Source organism: Ziziphus jujuba, chromosome 11, assembly GCF_031755915.1.
Source record: "Ziziphus jujuba cultivar Dongzao chromosome 11, ASM3175591v1".
NCBI lineage: Eukaryota > Viridiplantae > Streptophyta > Magnoliopsida > Rosales > Rhamnaceae > Ziziphus > Ziziphus jujuba.
Genome location: NC_083389.1, coordinates 6,133,968 through 6,153,252, shown reverse-complemented (window position 1 = coordinate 6,153,252; position 19,285 = coordinate 6,133,968). Strand labels below are relative to the sequence as shown.

Here is a 19,285-nt window from a genome sequence, read left to right as displayed (position 1 = left end):
CGCGTCCAAAATAAAGACCCGATGCAGCTGTGGACGGACCCTTTGGTTTATTGCTAAAATGGGTATTGGTGGGTCCAATAATACGGAGAATTTCAAGACATTCACTCTTTTTTTTATTAATAAATTGTTATTGTCGCCCTTTTATAAAGCCGATCGATTTTAACACTTTCGTATTATGTTCTCTTACGGTTTTGTTATCCACCACGAAGAGAAAAACAGAAGATGATCGTCTCGTTTCGTCTCGTATCGCGATAAATACTACGTAACGGCATAGAAATTTCAACGAACACTTGACCGGCGTTTTGCAGCTGGCCCCACCCAACAAGTAGCCGGCGGCGAGTATTATCTGTTACCGTTACTTTTTATTGTTATTTTGATTTTCTCATACAGAAAAAATAAACTTAAAAGGATTCACAAACCGCCCCACTTTGCACCACCAACTAACAGATGTCTAGGACTGCAGCCAGAAGCTCTTTGTCACTGCCACCTCCTCCTTCGGTGGACTGCAAAGTAAAGTGCTTCTCACTCCGTCCCTCTTTTCTTCTGTAGAGGCAGAGACGTGTCGTTAGGGTTTGATTTTTCAGCCGAGAAGAAAATGGGAATTGCACGGAGACAGTTGAAGGCTATGCTTCGGAAGAACTGGCTTCTCAAAATCCGTCACCCTTTCATTACATCCGCTGAGGTTTAACCTTTTATTTTTCATTTTCCTTTTATTATTTTTATTTTTATTTTTTGTTTTTCCCCAACCATAATCCCACTCCTTTTACAGTTTGAATACGTAATGTATTTATTTATTTATTTGAATTTTCGTTTATTTGAACGATTATCGATCGCCAGTAAATTGAAAATTGTTTTAATTGTTATTTTTGGAATTATTTTTCCGTTTTTATTATGAAATGTTCTTGTTTCTTTTTTTAGTTTTTTTTTTTCCTGATTATTTTTTGGGTTCTAAAATGGCGGCTCTATGTAGGATGTTGCTTGTAATCGTTTCAAGTTAGAAATTGTATCGTATTCTAATTTGCATTTGAAGAATTCGGTGTATAAAGTTAATAGAATGCTAAAGAAAACTGAAATTTAATTTGATTTTGCGGCAGATTTTGCTCCCTACCGTAGTAATGGTGTTGTTGATAGTGGTAAGGACTCGAGTTGATACACAGATTCATCCAGCACAGCCGTAAGTATTGATTATCGCTGATTTTATTTTTTATGGTCTTTGCAAATCTTGCTTGTTTGCTGTTATTATTATTATTATTATTATTATTTTGGAATTAAGCGTGACTGAGTGGAAGTTTTGATATATAGAAATTTGATTTTACAAGTCATGGCATTTTAGAGGTTTTTTTTCAGTACTTAATACATGTGATACAAAGAATTCAGGAAAAAGGAAGTTGTAGCTTATGGCGCGAATGCTTTTTATTTTATCAGTGGTAATAAATCTTATGAAACTGAACTAGGTATATCCGGGAAGAAATGTTTGTGGAAGTGGGCAAAGGAATGTCCCCTAATTTTGAACAAGTCGTCGAATCACTATGGATCAAGGGAGAGAACCTGGCTTTCGCACCAGATACAGAAGAGACAAGGGCGATGATTAACTTGATGTCAATAAAATTTCCGCTTCTGAAGGTACTGGTTGTTGTTTCTGAATTTCTAGCTACCTAATTTTAGCTTTTAATTTTTTAGCTACTGAATGTTAAGTAGTTTGTATTTACCATTGTTCTTCTGTTTATCTTTAATGTTAATCTACCTATGCAGAGTGAAGTCATTAGAAGTTTTGTAAGGTGATTGTTTTTGTCAAGGTTTTTCTTGAGGCAAACTGAATAAATTATTGACTTGTGCTTACAGCATGTAAGTAGAGTTTACAAAGATGAAGAAGAGCTGGAAGCCTACATACGCTCAGATATTTATGGTACCTGCAAACACCATATCAGGTAAGTCATTTCCTCTATTGGAGTAGTGATTTGATGGTAATGTACTAATGTTTTTTAAATGAGGTTTTATGAGGTTACAAGAAAAATTCAATATAAAAAATATATCATCATTTTTGGTTTTAAAAAGAATTCATATATGTTCTGGTCCGTTGAGCCCTTCTCAATATCCTTAACTATGCTCTGGACTATATGACTGTGCGTATTCATGAATATTTCTTTAATGTCAACAAGTTTCAAGCTACCAATTCTTCATATGGGCTATTGTATCTTACCATGCATATTTTACACAAATTTCTTTGTATGTTACCATGCACGCTTAGACAGCTAGTTCATTTTATTTGGTCTAGTACTGTTTTATTTCGTCTTTTATAAAATTTAGTTTCTTGTTGGAAAAACATGTGGGACATGGACTTCGTATTGGTACAAATACTTTCATCTATGGTTCTGAAGATCTTATAATCTGCTTTAACTCAGATTTTCTTGGACCCTTTTTGCAGGATATGACAATGACATATTTTATGTTATTTTGTTTCATTACTTTGACTGTCTAAACGTTGAATATGTGTGACTGCTTCAGAAAGGGTACTATGGTGATTTTCTTTTGACCTTAATGGCTCTCTTTGTTCAGGAATTGTTCAAATCCTAAAATCAAAGGAGCAGTGGTATTTCATTCTCAGGGTCCACAGTTGTTTGACTATAGCATACGTCTCAATCACTCATGGGCTTTCTCTGGATTTCCTGATGTTAAATCCATTATGGATACTAATGGTCCTTATCTTAACGACTTGGAACTGGGTGTAAATACTGTACCAACAATGCAATACAGCTTCAGCGGGTTTTTAACTGTATGTATATATTGATCTTTCTCCTCTTTCTTTTTTTCTTTTTTTTTAATTGTCTCGTTGGTGCATTTGTTTATTTTATTTCTCCCTTCAAGCTTCTTGCTTTTGTGGCTTAACCTTTACTGCATTAGCAATTGTTACTTAATTGTGCTGCATCTTTTTCCCTTTGAGGTTGTCGTAAATTTTACCACTGATCTTTTTACCACTGGAATGTGTGAGCGATTTCCATGAGTTTATATATATTGCTTACATAGGCATCCTTAGACCATTCGTTCCCATTAACAGTTTACTGTTTTTCAGCATCATTTCTTTGGTGAGGAATATGGTATATTTGTCCCCATTCTTGTTATATGTGAGTCATAACTCACGTTGTTTTTTCTAATTTTTGTATCCTAGCTCTATTAAGTTCTTTTTTCTTATTTTTATTTATTTTTAACATTTCACGTTTGTTAGAAACCTCATCCGCTTTATTTTTCCTGAGTCCCGTTTACATGAAAGTGCCTTACAGTGTTTGTTATTGTTTTCATACCACTGCAGCTCCAGCAAGTACTGGATTCTTTCATAATATTTGCTTCACAACAATCTGACACTGGAAATATAGAACTTTCTCCATTGCACTCCTCTGGTGCAGCTTCCTCCCTCAAAGAGCCATGGACTCGGTTCACCCCATCTAAGATAAGAATAGCCCCGTTCCCCACTCGTGAGTACACTGATGATGAGTTCCAGTCCATCATCAAGAAGGTTATGGGTGTATTGTATGTATCTCTTGAGTTGTATATTACTGTATCCATCCCTTCTAAACAAATTTTGCATGATTTCCTAGAAGCCATATCTGGTTAAGTTGGAACTTGGATGTGCAGGTATCTTTTGGGATTTCTCTACCCCATCTCTCGCTTGATCAGCTATTCTGTGTTCGAGAAGGTTTGGTAATGATTATGATGAATATAATTGAAATAGAAAATGTTACCATGATTACCTCATGGACTTCGTGGATTGTTTTTTCCTTGTTTTGGTGCTATTACTGCAGCAGTCCCTTGCCTACCCTTTATGAGTCCTTGACTCTTTTCTTTTAATATATATATATATATATTTTTTTTTTAACTCTTTTCTTTTAAATTATTTTTATGATGTTTTAGGAACAGAAGATAAAAGAAGGTCTCTACATGATGGGGTTGAAAGATGAGATATTTTATCTCTCTTGGTTTATCACATATGCTCTGCAAGTAAGGTTTAGTTTGAATGAACTGTTTTATTGCATGGTCTTCTTAGCTCTTTGTAGCGTTGTGAAATAGTATTTGAAATCTAATATATATTTTATAACTTAAAGATTCTTTTAGTACTTTTGAATTTTTAGGCTAGAAGTTTCATGAGTTGTGGGGATAAGTACTTAATCCAATGGGTTAGAGCTTGGAAATGATCAACTTCAAATGACATAAAATCTTCTCTTTGATTGATTACTATGATTACTATGCTTCAAAAGCTACATGTAGGATAGGATGTCTGAGCCTGGGACAAACTTTCAGATTTTGGGTGAACAAAAAGATGGTTTGTTTTTATAGGATGTATATGCAACTTCATAAGATTGTCAATTATGAAATTATGTGGAATGAGATATTGTTTAAATTTCAAAATATGTTATGAAGTTGGAAGTTTTTGCTTCTTGTCCAGCTTATCTGAACATTGGCATCCCTCAATGCCTTCCTTTAAATCAATAAAATTTCTGAAGTTGGTTTGATTTCGTCTGCAGTTTGCAATTTCTTCTTTGATCATTACGCTTTGCGCCATGGATAACCTTTTCAAGTATAGTGATAAATCAGTGGTGTTCACGTACTTCTTTTTGTTTGGATTAAGCGCCATCACACTGTCATTTTTTATCTCTACTTTCTTCACTCGAGCCAAAACAGCTGTTGCAGTTGGAACGCTTTCTTTTCTGGGTGCCTTTTTCCCTTATTATTCGGTCAATGATGAAGCTGTTTCAATGTAAGTAGTATGCTCCAAAATATTTGGTGCTTGATCTCCCTCTGTCTCTCCCTTTCTCTTCCTCTCGTGGATAAAAGTTTGAAATTTACCGAATGTACAAAAGTTTGAAATTTACTGAATGTACATTGGTTTTAACATTTTTCACTGTAGGATATTAAAGGTTGTAGCTTCTCTGCTTTCACCTACGGCCTTTGCTCTAGGGTCAATCAACTTTGCTGACTATGAGCGTGCTCATGTTGGTCTTCGCTGGACGAACATATGGCGGGTATGGTCTATAATTGAGGCTTATATATCTAAAATTTTTTGACATGGAAATTTGTGTCTAAAGTTTGCAACCATTTTGCAGGAATCTTCCGGGGTCAATTTCTTGGTCTGTCTTCTTATGATGTTTGTTGACACATTGCTGTACTGTGCAGTTGGTCTTTACTTGGATAAGGTATATATTATGATATTTCTTATTTCATTTTATAGATTTTGTTAGTTATTGCCATATCTTAAGAAATATAAAATTAATCTAGAAAAAAAATGAAAAAAAATTCAAAACGCAGAATAGATCTTCACAATATTATTTTAATTTCAATACATTTAAAATAAAATGGGAAAAAAGAAGAAGAGAAAAGTAAAAAGGATCTCTATAGTTTTCACCTTCTCCTCCAAATGGTCTCTCTCTTTATTGTTTAATTGTTCCTTAATGTAATTATACTCGTATCCTGGTATAAATCTTGGTCTCAGCAGAAGGCTTAGTGACCTAATTGTTAACTTCCAACGTTTTATTTGATGACTCCTTAAAACAGTTAACAATTTGTTTATTTACTAAGTCAATTTGACTCTAAATTTGTTGTCTCTTCAGGTACTTCCGAGGGAGAATGGAGTTCATTATCCATGGAACTTCATTTTTAGCAAGTCTTTTTGGAAAAAGAAAACTATCAACACAGATCAAACTGCAACTCTTGATGTTAATATTAATGATGAAGTTTCCATCCAAAAAATGGGTTTTCCTGGGAAAGATAATATTAAACCATCTGTGGAAACAATAAGTTTGGACATGAAGCAACAAGAGCTTGATAGCAGGTACACGTTTAAGAAATTTGACTTCATCTCTAATTCTGCATTGTGATTGATAATTGTTTCATTCCCATTCAATTTTTATTTGATTTAGATGCATCCAAATAAGGAATCTGCATAAGGTCTACGCCACTAAAAAGGGAAAGTGCTGTGCTGTTAACTCATTACAACTTACCTTGTATGAAAATCAGATTCTTGCTCTTCTAGGTGAGTTTATTGAATTTCCTATTTCCATGTCACAATGTTCCTATAATTTTACTTAATTTTGGAGCTTGTATTTTAGTGTCCGTGCTTGCTCTTTAGTATTTAATTGCTTTCATATTCATTTACTCAAAGAAGTAAATCCTTTTTTTTCTTTTTTTCTTTTTTGGTTTTGTTCTTTATGTACAGAATAATTGTTTAGTTACTACTTAAACTGTAAGGAAATTGGTCTAATCATGTATACCAAGCTTAGACAATAGATAGTCAATACTTACCTCTATTTTGCAGGCCTTTAGAACAACATGACGAAAGTTGGGTCTTACCTGAAATGATGGAGGTTAGCAGGATTAAAATATGGAACTATTTGGATAATAAAGTTTTGATACAATTTTAAGGCACCACCTTTTATAAAAGGTTAACTTGATTAATAAATAGGTCCAACCTTGTATATCAAGTTAACTCTGGTGCTATAAGCTTATTTCAATAAATTTGTATTCTTTTATTTGACAACCCATTTTATGATTTCCTTTTGCTGTTGCTGCCTTTACTGCGGTTAATATGCACTCAGTTTCTTCTCTGATATTTTCTTTTAAAAATTTTTTTTAATAAGGAGGAGGACATTTCTGATGGTGGAGCCTTTTAAAAATTAACATTGTCTTTTTATAACGGAACTCTGTTTCATTTCCCTCGTTTCCTTGTTCACCTTCCTCCTCTAATTCTTTATCATTTTGAATGTCACTTTCTTGACAGCAGTTTCTTATTGATTTATAAAAAATTTGAATTTTACTGTTGAGCTTTTTTGTATGCTGTAGATTGCTTATATTTTCTTCTTAACAACCTAGCAAAAAGAACTTGTAAACCAAAAGCTACAAGAAGACCCTTCCATTTCTTTTTTAATGTGTTTCGTTGTTTGATTTATCGATATTGACGTACTTGTTTTGAAGGACATAATGGGGCTGGTAAAAGTACAACAATATCAATGCTTGTTGGCCTTCTTCCTCCTACTTCAGGGGATGCTTTGGTGTTTGGGAAGAATATTACAGCAGAAATGGTAAATTATGTCTTTTTGGATCATTCCTTCATGTGCAAATTCCTTACTTTTGTGTGTGAATGTTATCCAAACATCTATCTTTATCTTTCTCTTTGATTTACTTTAAGCTATTCCATTCCTATTCATTTACTTATATATTTATTTTCTGGTGTAGGATGAGATAAGGAAGGGATTGGGTGTGTGCCCTCAAAGTGATATCCTATTTCCAGAGTTGACTGTAAGTAAGAAGCATGATTTGTGTTTTTGATTTTTTTTTTTTCCTGATAATATGTTTGAAGTTGCTTTTAAAATTTAATAATATCATCTAATCTCAGAAATGGCATTGTAAAAGAGAAGGATTGAATTTATTAAAAGAATCTTGTCAAGTAAGTTAGGTGCTTACAATTTTCAATTAGCATTTTCTTAGATCATTTGTTATTCATGTCGTCATTTGTTGGGTTTAGTTGTGTTTCTCAACTCCTTATGATGTTAGGAGTGCTTGGTAAATGCATGTAGTTTGACAAACTTTCTTACAAGGTTTGTGCTTTCAGCTTGCTTTGGGCAATAGAAAAGAAAGATTTTGGGTGGCTTCAAAGCTTGTTTTACAATATTTCAGATCCATATTCCATGTAGAGAGATTGTGTTGTTATCCTTTGGTGGTATCATGGGAAACTGTTTACGTAGGGCTAACACCGGAAGCTTGAGCAGTTGTCACTTTCAGTTCCTAAATGCTATAATTTCTTGTTCGTTCCTTCTTGCCTCTTAGCAACCTTTTTTTTCCTTGTCTGTTTAATTTATTTCTCTTAGAGAAGAAGAAAACTCAAATTCATTGTAACATGTTAGATGTTAAGCCTTGTTCTTCTATGATGAGGTTCCTTACCCTGCTTCTTTCTTCTTCTTTTCTCTTTCTTTTTTTTTTCCTTTTTTTTTCTAACTATTTTCTACCTAAAATTGTAATGGAATTCACTTTTGTTACCATCTTTTATTTCATTTTTATATGTTGAAAGACTTTGGTTTTGGAAATTGTTTAAACATAATGAATACTCCATGGCATAGTGTCTTCTCTGGACCAATTTTAGATGCTTTAGTATGAAAGTTACCAATTCTGTTGTTTTGCTACCCTATGGTATGCGGCAGGAATTAAATTTTTGTTGAAAACTGAACTTAGCTGCTCGAATCAGATAGTCCTAAATTAATATTTTTAAAGAAGCTCTGTAACAAATCCTAAGGCTGTGGCAATACACTTAAGGCTGATGTTATGTTATGTTTGTTTATCTTATTACTGATATTAAGGTGGCTTCTCTTTATTATGAGGATAATTAAACGTCTGTACCCAGGTGAGAGAGCATTTGGAAATTTTTGCTACATTGAAAGGTGTTGACGAAGACGTTATGGAGAGAGTTGTTACAGATATGGTCGATCAAGTGAGTTCTTTCTCTCATGTTGCATGCTTTGCTTTGATAATCTGAACTTCTGAGGCTCAGATTATTGCCAATTTTTGAGAATATATTTGTCTCCTAATAATTAAAGCTTTTGACATCTACTGCCACTTGTTTTGATTTTGAATGCTTAACTGTCATTTCCTTCTAGTTTTCAAATCTTGGCAACCCTTTTTGTGGTAATTTATTTGATTGTATATGTGTGAGTCGCACATTTGGTTCATAGTTATTGAGCAGGCCATCATGTATTGTGTTAGTTTCCCATACAGTTGCTTCATTAAGAGTTAATCTATTCGTATCAGAAATACTTCAACAGATGTTAAAGCACCACTTTTCATAAAAGCTCAAGATTGTAGTTGGACCAAGCATGATTTATACACTCAAACAAGATAATAATGGGTGATGGCTTTGGATGTCCTCAGTTTGTTGACAAAAGGAGTTGCTACTACATGCTGAGTTACTTTTGTTAGATCAGACAAAGAAACTCCAAGACAACTTCATAGCTATATGTGCAATGAAAAAGGTGTTATGCAATAGATATGATGAAGGCTATTGAGTTAAATCTGAATGTATATTTTAAAGTCTTCTTTTGAGATATTAAATGCGAATGTTGAATTTGGTATATACTATAAGAAAGAAAATCCTAAAGTCTTGCTCCTAACTTAGTGGTTAAGCTACTGTTTTTTTAGTTTCTTAATCTTCACTGTATGCTTTTGAACATTTATTATCTTTTTGTTCTGTTGTATTGGTTTAGTATAAACATTCGATATGGTGGACTTTCATTACTATTTTACTGTTCATGATAAATTATGAGGGTAGTTTTGACTGCTATTATCATGTTCAGGTGGGGTTAGCTGATAAAAGTAACACTATTGTGAGGGCTCTTTCAGGAGGCATGAAGAGGAAATTGTCTCTTGGCATCGCGTTGATAGGAAATAGCAAGGTAATTCAAATTCAAAGGTGCATCCTGTCATTTTCTTGTGTTAACATGTAGGGTTTTCATTATTGTTTCCCTTATCACAGGTTATAATTCTTGATGAACCAACTAGTGGAATGGATCCATATTCAATGCGATTAACATGGCAGTTAATAAAGAAAATAAAAAAGGGTAGGATTATATTGCTGACAACACACTCAATGGATGAAGCTGAGGAGCTTGGAGATCGGATAGCTATTATGGCCAATGGTTCTCTGAAATGCTGTGGAAGGTTCAATCTAATTTTAACATATTATTTTCCCTCCCTCCTCTCACTTCACATAAAATACCACAAACACATGTTTCCAGACTGTTATGCTTACAATTATGTGTGGCATGTGATGTAAATTTCTCACCTGGAATAATCATTTTTAACAGTTCCCTTTACTTGAAGCATCAGTATGGGGTTGGTTATACTTTAACTTTAGTGAAGGTAGTACTCCTATTCTTCTTCTTTTACAAAGCCCATTATGTGACCTGTGGGCATCTCTTACCATTGAACAAGCACTGAGATTGGATTCTCTTACTGTTTTATTACATCAGCGTGCACCCAATGCCTCACTGGCTGCTGATATTGTTTACCGCCACATACCATCTGCAATGTGTGTCAGTGAGGTATCCATCTCAACTCAGTGACTTCTGTTAACTAATAGAATTTTCTTCCCTTTGCACCATTTATTTTTTTCACATCCAATATATTGATATCTATAATTTAATTAATGTCTTTGTAAGGGATTTTGTGACTTTACTTGATTACGGTGGTTACATATTCAGCATAATCTCTAATAGAGATTTTATATTAAGACCTATACAAAATTTATTAATTGCTATGTGCTGGTTTTATAAGAATATGCTTGATGATTTTGTGATTAATTAAAAAAAGATTCAAGTGATTTCAATTGCTGTTTGGTATGATTTGTTATGCACATACATCTTAGGCATTGTGATGTGATATATTTATTTATCTTAGCCTTGTTGTATGGGATAAATATTGAGATAAGGTTGGTATTTTGGGGTAGCCGTTTTTAGATGTTAAAATCCGTTAGAAGTAGAGTTTTGTTTGTGCCTGTGAGAACATGATGGATAAACTGTATAATTTGTTGATTCTTGTGCTTATCATATATTGCTAGAGATAAAGTTTCGTAGCTTACTTTGTGGGTTTAATGTCTCTGTCCAGGTTGGAACTGAGATTTCCTTCAAGCTTCCTTTAGCATCTTCATCGTCCTTTGAAAGTATGTTTAGGGAAATTGAAAGTTGCATGAGAAGATCAGTTCCTAATTCAATATTGGATGATGAAAAAGACTCTATTGGCATTGAAAGTTATGGTATATCTGTCACAACTCTAGAGGAGGTATTCTTGAGAGTTGCAGGATGTGACTATGATGCCTCAGAATGTTTTGAGCAAAAAGAAAGCGTCCATTTGCCTGGTTCTGTGATTTCCCAGGCTTCACTTGATCCTGCTGCCACTCCCAAAAAACATTTGCACTCAGATAAACATTTTGGAAGTTATAAAAAGATTCTTGGGGTAATATCAACCATAGTGGGGAGAGCTTGTGGTTTGATATTTGCTACAATTTTAAGTTTCATAAACTTCTTAACTGTGCAATGCTGTAGCTGCTGTATTATTTCAAGGTCAACATTTTGGCAACATTGTAAGGCTCTATTTATAAAGAAAGCGATATGTGCTCGGAGGGATCGGAAAACAATTGTCTTCCAGCTTCTTATTCCTGCTGTTTTTTTGCTTCTTGGTCTTATTTTGCTCAAGCTCAAGCCACATCCTGATCAGCAGTCTGTGACCTTTACAACCTCAAATTTTAATCCTCTGTTAAGTGGTGGTGGTGGCGGTGGTCCAATTCCTTTTAACTTATCCTTGCCAATTGCAAAGGAGGTCTGATCCATTAATAATTTCTCTTGGTGTCTATATCTCTTTGGTTTATTTGCTTATGACATATGGTTTTTAACTGCTTTTTGACTCATTGACTAGTTCCTTTAGTGAAACTTTACCCTGATCTTTAGCAAGGTTACTTCCTATTAAAAGCTACCTATTCTGCAGGTTGCAGATTATATTAAAGGGGGTTGGATTCAAAGCGTAAAACCAATTGTTTATAAATTCCCTGATTCAGAAAGAGCACTGGCAGATGCAATTGAAGCTGCAGGACCAAATTTGGGACCAGTTTTACTTTCAATGAGTGAATATTTAATGTCTAGCTTTAATGAATCATACCAGTCAAGGTGTGATGGAGATTTAATTTTTAACTCCAAATTTCTCATCTGATTATTTTGTGCTTTAATCCATAATGTGATTTTGTTGTAATATCTGGTTGTTATAGGTATGGAGCAATTGTGATGGACGATCAGAATGATGATGGAAGTTTAGGCTACACCGTACTACACAACAGTTCTTGTCAGCATGCTGCCCCAACTTTTATCAATTTAATGAATTCTGCAATCCTTAGACTTGCTGCTTATAACAAAAATATGACAATTCAAACACGTAATCATCCCCTACCAATGACAGTAAGCCAGCACTTGCAACGTCATGTAAGTTACCCTTCTGGTGTCACAACATGGATGTACAAATTATTATAAAAAATATTATTGCCTCTCTTTCCCCTCTATATTTTATCTGTGTATGAAGTTCTCTTAGAAATTAAAAGGATTCTTGAATTTACACTTTACATCATCTTGTAAATTTTGTAGGATTTGGATGCCTTCTCTGTTGCAATTATTGTCAGTATCTCATTCTCCTTCATCCCTGCCTCATTTGCTGTTTCCATTGTGAAGGTACTACTTTGACCTGTTCACTAAAAATCGTCTATGGCACATAGAAGGTACTATTTTTGACTATTCACTATAATTTTTGGGATCTTGATCGATGCAGGAGCGTGAAGTAAAAGCTAAACATCAACAACTGATTAGCGGGGTATGAATGTTGGTTCAAAAAAGAAATCATTTGTCTATTTATTTTTTTGTACATGTTTTGCCAGCACTCTTAAGATTCATCTTAATAATATATCCCTTTGCAGGTTTCTGTACTTTCATATTGGGTTTCTACATATGTATGGGACTTCATCAGCTTCTTATTTCCTTTTTCTATTGCAATAATCCTTTTTAACATCTTTGGTATGTCTTGAAACTTTTGTTCTCTATGTATTTCAGCAATAAATTTGATCTTCAACTTTCACGTGATGTTTGAAGAAGCTGAATCAACTGTGTGATATGAATAATTGATAAATTTATTTAACATGCAACTCTTTTAGGTTCAAAGTGTTTATTATATGATGATAACTTTAGTGATATGAGTAATTTATTTGAATTGATGTTTTGAGTTTCATACCATTTTTGTATTGTTAGATATTTTATGAAGTACTGTCTTGCATGTGATAAAATAAACAAATTAAGTACTGCATTTAATAAAAATATGCTTCTGTATTTATTGCTAGATAGGAGCTTAAATAGAGAGCAACATGAAGAACAATTTTTATATTCTTTTATCCTTGTTAATATTAATATAGTGGACTATGCTGTTTAAGAATAATATTTTTCAAGCTTACATAGGAAGCTGGTGTTAAGATGTTATTCACATCTCTTGTATTTATATTAGATTTTTATTTGGGTTTATTTTTGTGCTTGGTTATTGGGCACCAACATGACACCAGACGGCTCAATAGCTGTATATATGTATTCTACAAGCACAGAGAAATAAAACTAAGATGTCTATTATTGAAATGCCTTGGAAATCTTAGTGAAACTCTTAGCATGAGCGTCTTTCGGCCCTTCTGCAATTTTAAAAATTTCTCCAGTTCAATAATTGTTTTCTATGTTATTGTCGCTTTTAGTAATTGGTTATCCTTTTAGTCTCTTTCCTTTTTTTTTTTTGGGTTACATTATGAATTGGATCTGTGTAGGTCTGGAGCAGTTTATTGGAAGTGGTTGTTTCTTTCCTACTATCATTATGTTTATGGAGTATGGATTAGCTGTTGCATCTTCGACATATTGCCTTTCTTTTTTCTTTTGTGACCACACTATGGCACAGGTTAGCCATTTTTTTCTTTCGCATTCTGTATTATGCCTTTCAAGAATTCAGATTACATTGTAATGCTAAATAATATTTTAAATTTTGCAGAATGTGGTTCTCTTGGTCAACTTTTTCTCGGGGCTCGTCCTTATGGCTATCTCATTCATTATGGGGCTTCTTAAGTCAACAGCCAGTGCAAATTCTTTTCTTAAGGTCAAATTTCTTTTGTGTAAATGTCTTAATTTTTTATTGTAATTATTATTGGTATTGCTGTTGTAGTTTTTATTGGAAAATCTTCTCAAATGCAATATTTTCTTTATTAGAAATATGTGATTTCTGTCAGTGTTTTGTGCACTATATTAACAGCTTTTGAACATTGTACTGATGCAAAGTAGATGACACAGCCAAGAGCTAAGAATCTAAACTTGTGCATCTATTGATGGAGATACATACTGAAATGCTTTCTACTTAATGTTTGTGCTTCAATATACAGGAGAGTGATTCTAACAATGAATGTTATAGTTTAACTCATATGGTTTTGATTTTCATTTTCTTTGTACTTGGTACCTTTGGGAATATGAGTAGAACACATTACTTGAGTGAGAATATCTGTTCTCTCAATTTCAAGTTTTTATTTTTATTTTTATTTTTTCGCTTCCTCTTTCTTTATTTCAACAATGGCAAATATATTCCTGACATTTGGTATCCTTTCTCCAGAATTTCTTCAGATTATCTCCAGGGTTTTGCTTTGCTGATGGACTTGCATCACTGGCCCTTCTACGTCAAGGGATGAAAGATAAATCAAGCGATGCTTTTGATTGGAATGTTACTGGTGCCTCGATTTGTTATCTTGGTTCAGAGGTTCATATCTTACCTCAAATTATTTTTACGAAATTATTCTGCAATTATAAAGACCTGCAATTTTGTATTGTGGAGATTTTAGAATGGAAGGTTTACTGGATAAGTATGATGCTGATAAGCAGTAGTGTTTTCTTCTCATAGTTGGTGTTTAAGTGATATATATATATATATATATATATCAAACTGTTTCTGCATTTATTTACATGTCACCTCACTATTAAAATTTAATTTAAATGGTTATTTTCTTGATTTTAAAGAAGCTACTCACGTGGTGGGATTTGGTTTATGGTGTACCTATGAATATAGAGGTAGAAAAAGCTGTAGAAAATTTAAATGCGTCTTGGATCTTGTGTCCTTGATTTTCGCGAATGTGTTAAAGAATGCAATTGAAATTTTTGTTTGAATTGGGCTTGATATGATTCAGTTTTCTCATCTGTGACAGAGCATCAGTTTCTTCCTATTGACACTCGTGCTTGAATTCTGGCCTTCTTATAAAGTGACTCTATTCTCAGTCAAGGAGTGGTGGAAGAGTTTCCGGCATGACAATTCTAGTTTTTCAGAACCTCTTCTAAAATCATCCTCACAGGCTGATACTCTTGATGTCGATGAAGACAGAGATGTAAAAACAGAAAGAAATAGGGTACTTTCAGGTTCTATTGATAATGCAATTATCTACTTGCGTAACCTTCGGAAGGTATTTCTCCTTTTTGGATAATTCCACTTTGTATTCAAAATAAAATTTTATTATACGAATGCCTCAGCAATCTATCATTGATCAATTTCTCTTGCAAATTTCAGGTGTATCCGGGAGGAAAGCGTCAAGGTTCAAAAGTGGCAGTAGATTCTTTGACCTTCTCAGTTCAAGAAGGGGAATGTTTTGGTTTCTTGGGAACAAACGGAGCTGGGAAGACAACTACTCTGTCAATGTTATCTGGTATGCCCAATATACAACTTGATATTGACAATATTTGTGAAAAGTATTGTACATTATCCCTAAATTGTGCCTTTTTAGTTGTCAACTCATTTTCTTGAATCTATTGGAGTAAGATCACATTTAAAAAGACCAACTGCATTTTTCTTTTGGGGTTTACTTTGTTTTTTCTCTTACAACAAAATTCCCAAGAATATCGTGGAGTTGTTTTCATTGCGTTAGTAGGATTTATCCACCTGATACCCAACATGGATTTGTGCAAGAACATGAAATTGTAGATTCTAGAAACTGTGAATATAAATTCGATTTTTGTATAGGTGAGGAATCTCCAACTGATGGAACTGCTTTTATATTTGGAAAAAGTATAATCTCCAATCCCAAGGCAGCTCGTAAGCATGTAAGTTTTGAATCTGTAATTTATATTCCTCTTCGTGGGTATTAAATATAGACTATAGATTGAAACCATATTGATAGGGACGAGCTAACTTTCTTAACTGTTGAATTTCAGATTGGGTTTTGCCCACAGTTTGATGCTCTATTAGAATTTTTAACTGTGCAAGAGCATCTTGAGCTTTATGCAAGAATAAAAGGAGTACCAGATTACCGGATGCATGATGTATGTATTTCATTTCAAAGCTCATAGTAACTAATTTACTTGCTACGATCTAGGATGGTGCTTGAATTTAGATATGTTCATTATAGTGGGACCTTCTTTCAAGGGATTGATTAACCAGCCTTCAAATTGCCTTTATTTACATTCCTTTTCTGCAGTTTGGAGTTTGTTACGTGATAAGGTTTTCAAATGCATGGCCTTGTAGAGGGGAGAAAAAGATGAAATTGCTTGTGTGGCTTCTAGTTGCATGTATACATATACTTTTATAAAGTGTATCATTGCTAGTGAAATACTTGGAATATCTAAAAAGGAAACTTGTATTATGTTGAGTCATTTGTAAAATGGCTGACTCTTGGTGCATGTATCTGGACAGGTTGTCATGGAAAAGTTATTGGAGTTTGACTTGTTGAAGCATGCTAACAAACCATCATTCTGCCTAAGTGGGGGAAACAAGCGCAAATTATCTGTCGCAATTGCAATGATTGGAGATCCTCCTATAGTCATTCTTGATGAGCCATCAACTGGTAAATCTCTTGATTTGTTTATCCTTTTCATTCAAACTTGCATATTTTGTGGCAAAATTGTCAAATTAACTATTTCACGAAATTTAAAGAATGAAGTTGTTTTTCTATTTGATGCTCAACATTTTTGTGGAACTACTTAAAAGAAGAACTGGGCTTTAAATTCTTCATGTGGTTGATAATATATTTTTCCGAAATCACTTGAGACCTGTATATTGCGCATCTTGAAAATTCTTTATGGCCTACTACTTCAATTCCCTGAGAGATAGGCAAAGCTGAACGAATTGTTGACTAAAACTTGAGCTTTCATAATAATAATAAGTTAAGAAAAAAAAAGGAAGTGAAAAATCCAGGAAGATATTTGACCTAGACAGAATTCACCCTTTAAAGCATGTACCCCACATTTATAGTTACATCCGACCACTACCAAACCATGATCCTTTTTACTGGCATCACTTACATTATCATCCCTTCTTGCCTGAACACTCCGTCATGCTGCCATTATTGCCTCTGTGAAAGCTCTCATAATCATCAGCATTTAACATCTGTCATCTTCATCACTATTGGAGTTTCCAAACCTTTTCAGTATATTTTGTAGCCGAAGGCATTAAACTTGTGTTGTTTATTAATTTTTTTCAGGTATGGATCCTATTGCCAAACGTTTCATGTGGGAAGTGATATCTCGTATTTCAACCAGACGAGGAAAGACAGCTGTAATTCTTACTACCCATAGCATGAATGAAGCTCAAGCTCTGTGTACTAGGATCGGTATAATGGTATTTACTTTTTTCACTTGAATTTTGATGATTAGTTACGGCCACTTTAGATATTGTTTCATCTCTTTTATGTTGATTGTATGTTGATTTAAAAGGTTGGAGGTCGATTGAGGTGCATTGGAAGTCCACAGCATCTGAAAACAAGATTTGGAAATCATCTAGAGCTAGAGGTATTCTTTTTTTTTTTTCTATCTTTTCTTGGGGGATGGGGTTTGAGGTGGAATTAGATGCTAGAGACATTTTGAGCTCGTGTCTTAATATATTTATATCTGTTTTTTGGTCTTTAGATCAAACCTATTGAAGTCAGCTATGCAGACATGGAAAATCTTTGTCGAGTAATTCAAGAAAGGCTTTTTGATATCCCTTCTCATCCTAGGAGCTTACTGGGTGACCTTGAAGTTTGCATTGGTGGAAATGACTCTATAAGGTCTGAAGCATCTGTTGCAGAAATTAGTTTGTCACGTGAAATGATAATTATAATTGGACGGTGGCTTGGAAATGAAGAAAGAGTGAAGACACTTGTATCATCGAAACCTATTTCTGATGGGGTTTTCAGTGAACAATTATCTGAGCAACTAATTCGAGACGGTATGCGAGGTTCTTGCATTTTCTGATTCGTGTTCCTTTTATTTTTGAGTTGTTATCATTGTCACTATCTTTTTTTTCCTTTTTTTTATTTTGTTTTATTATTAATAGTTGTAGGTACATTTAAATTTTTATTTTTTTTTAATCTAATTTGATTTACCTTTTTTTTTTCTCGGTGTTTATTAGGTGGTATACCATTGCCAATATTTTCTGAATGGTGGTTATTGAAAGAAAAGTTCTCAGCGATTGAATCATTTGTCTTCTCGTCATTTCCGGATGCAATATTTCAAGTGTGCAATGGATTGAGTATCAAATATCAGGTATAAAGATTTTCTTTTGCAAATTGCATCTGATCATTTTATTTTTTTACCAGATATTTATCTAAATTCTAAACAACAATGTTTGAGCTATGATGGTTTCTCTTAATACAATTTCCATGTTTTCTAAAATATATCTCAGAATATTATCCTTGATATCTTCTGATGTCTCGCAACACATTATGTATATGTTCTTTTTCTTTTTCTTTTTCTTTCTCTTTTCTCGTTTGTTAAAAATAGGAGTGAATATTTTCAAAGTTGAAGCCTTCACCCTTATGAGGGGGAGAATCTCTTTAAAATTCTAAATTAAGTCATCGTCTGTTGTCACAGTTGACACAGACAATGCATGAAGGAATTTAACTGCTAAGTTGACTCCAAAAACAGAATCGGCAACTATTTTCTTGCAATTTGACTATTATTTACAGTTCTCAACCTTTTAGCCAAAGTTGCTGATCAGAATGGGATAATTGGGGGATCTCCCTCCTTCTGTAATGTCAAAAAAGTTAAAATGCTTATAGATTGTGGATACTTATCAACCAGTATTTTGTGCATTTTCATATCGTCCACATTTTTGTGGCATACTTATTTGTTCAGTTAAAATGTTAATGAATTTTGTTTTGAGTTTTATTGCAGTTGCCATATGGGGAAGGCTTGTCATTAGCGGATGTCTTTGGACACTTGGAAGGGAACAGGTAATCTTCCGTTTCTATCTTTCTTGTTCTTCTAGGGGTTCATCTTTTATTCTTAAGCTATTAGTGATGTTTTCTGTAATCTCTTCCACAGAAATCAAATTGGCATTGCAGAATACAGTATCAGTCAGTCCACGCTAGAAACCATATTTAATCATTTTGCCGCAAACCCATGAGATATTTATTGTATGAATCAAAATTTTACTTGTAATTTAATAGAAATTGGCTAATCATCAAATACCCAGGCACCTCCCTCGTTTTTGTAAAAGGTCGAGATTTTTTTTTTTTTTTTTTTGGGGGTAAATATTACGTACGGACCAGAAAAGTTATAGATAGTTGAGCATTTTATAATCATTATTATTTTTTCAGAAATCCTAAGTCTGAAATGCTTAGTATGTTGATAGACTTGGTACGACTTTTTTAAGTGCGTAATATCAGATATTCAGTCTAGTGTGAATAAGAAGGGTCTCTAGAGTATTGAAAAAGTGAGTAGGTAAATGCTTAAGACTTATA

The 19,285-nt window shown here is 33.7% G+C and overlaps 1 protein-coding gene across 5 annotated transcripts; it reads left to right on the top strand.

Annotated features, from left to right (window-relative positions):
* Positions 1 to 132: 132 nt before the first annotated feature.
* LOC107431725 (ABC transporter A family member 1) lies at positions 133 to 19,171 on the top strand. Of its 5 annotated transcripts, none has more exons than XM_025079543.3 (41): positions 137 to 335; positions 550 to 682; positions 1,095 to 1,174; positions 1,455 to 1,623; positions 1,843 to 1,928; positions 2,557 to 2,773; positions 3,308 to 3,525; positions 3,631 to 3,691; positions 3,907 to 3,993; positions 4,518 to 4,750; positions 4,901 to 5,015; positions 5,097 to 5,186; positions 5,601 to 5,821; positions 5,910 to 6,022; positions 6,961 to 7,067; positions 7,222 to 7,284; positions 8,384 to 8,470; positions 9,330 to 9,428; positions 9,509 to 9,693; positions 9,840 to 9,894; positions 10,005 to 10,076; positions 10,639 to 11,349; positions 11,515 to 11,693; positions 11,792 to 12,002; positions 12,162 to 12,245; positions 12,343 to 12,384; positions 12,488 to 12,584; positions 13,370 to 13,497; positions 13,588 to 13,692; positions 14,197 to 14,340; positions 14,783 to 15,034; positions 15,139 to 15,274; positions 15,589 to 15,668; positions 15,780 to 15,887; positions 16,258 to 16,408; positions 17,045 to 17,181; positions 17,277 to 17,351; positions 17,469 to 17,769; positions 17,953 to 18,086; positions 18,717 to 18,775; positions 18,867 to 19,171. In XM_025079543.3, the coding sequence occupies exons 2-41, from the start codon at positions 596 to 598 to the stop codon at positions 18,946 to 18,948; spliced, it is 5,661 nt and encodes a 1,886-aa protein (XP_024935311.1). In that variant the 5' UTR covers positions 137 to 335; positions 550 to 595; the 3' UTR covers positions 18,949 to 19,171. The 5 variants fall into 5 exon arrangements, with proteins under 5 accessions (XP_048321587.1, XP_024935311.1, XP_015898198.1 ...); XM_016042712.4 differs by having other exon boundaries at positions 137 to 339; XM_048465630.2 differs by lacking the exon at positions 15,780 to 15,887 and having other exon boundaries at positions 133 to 682.
* Positions 19,172 to 19,285: the final 114 nt, after the last annotated feature.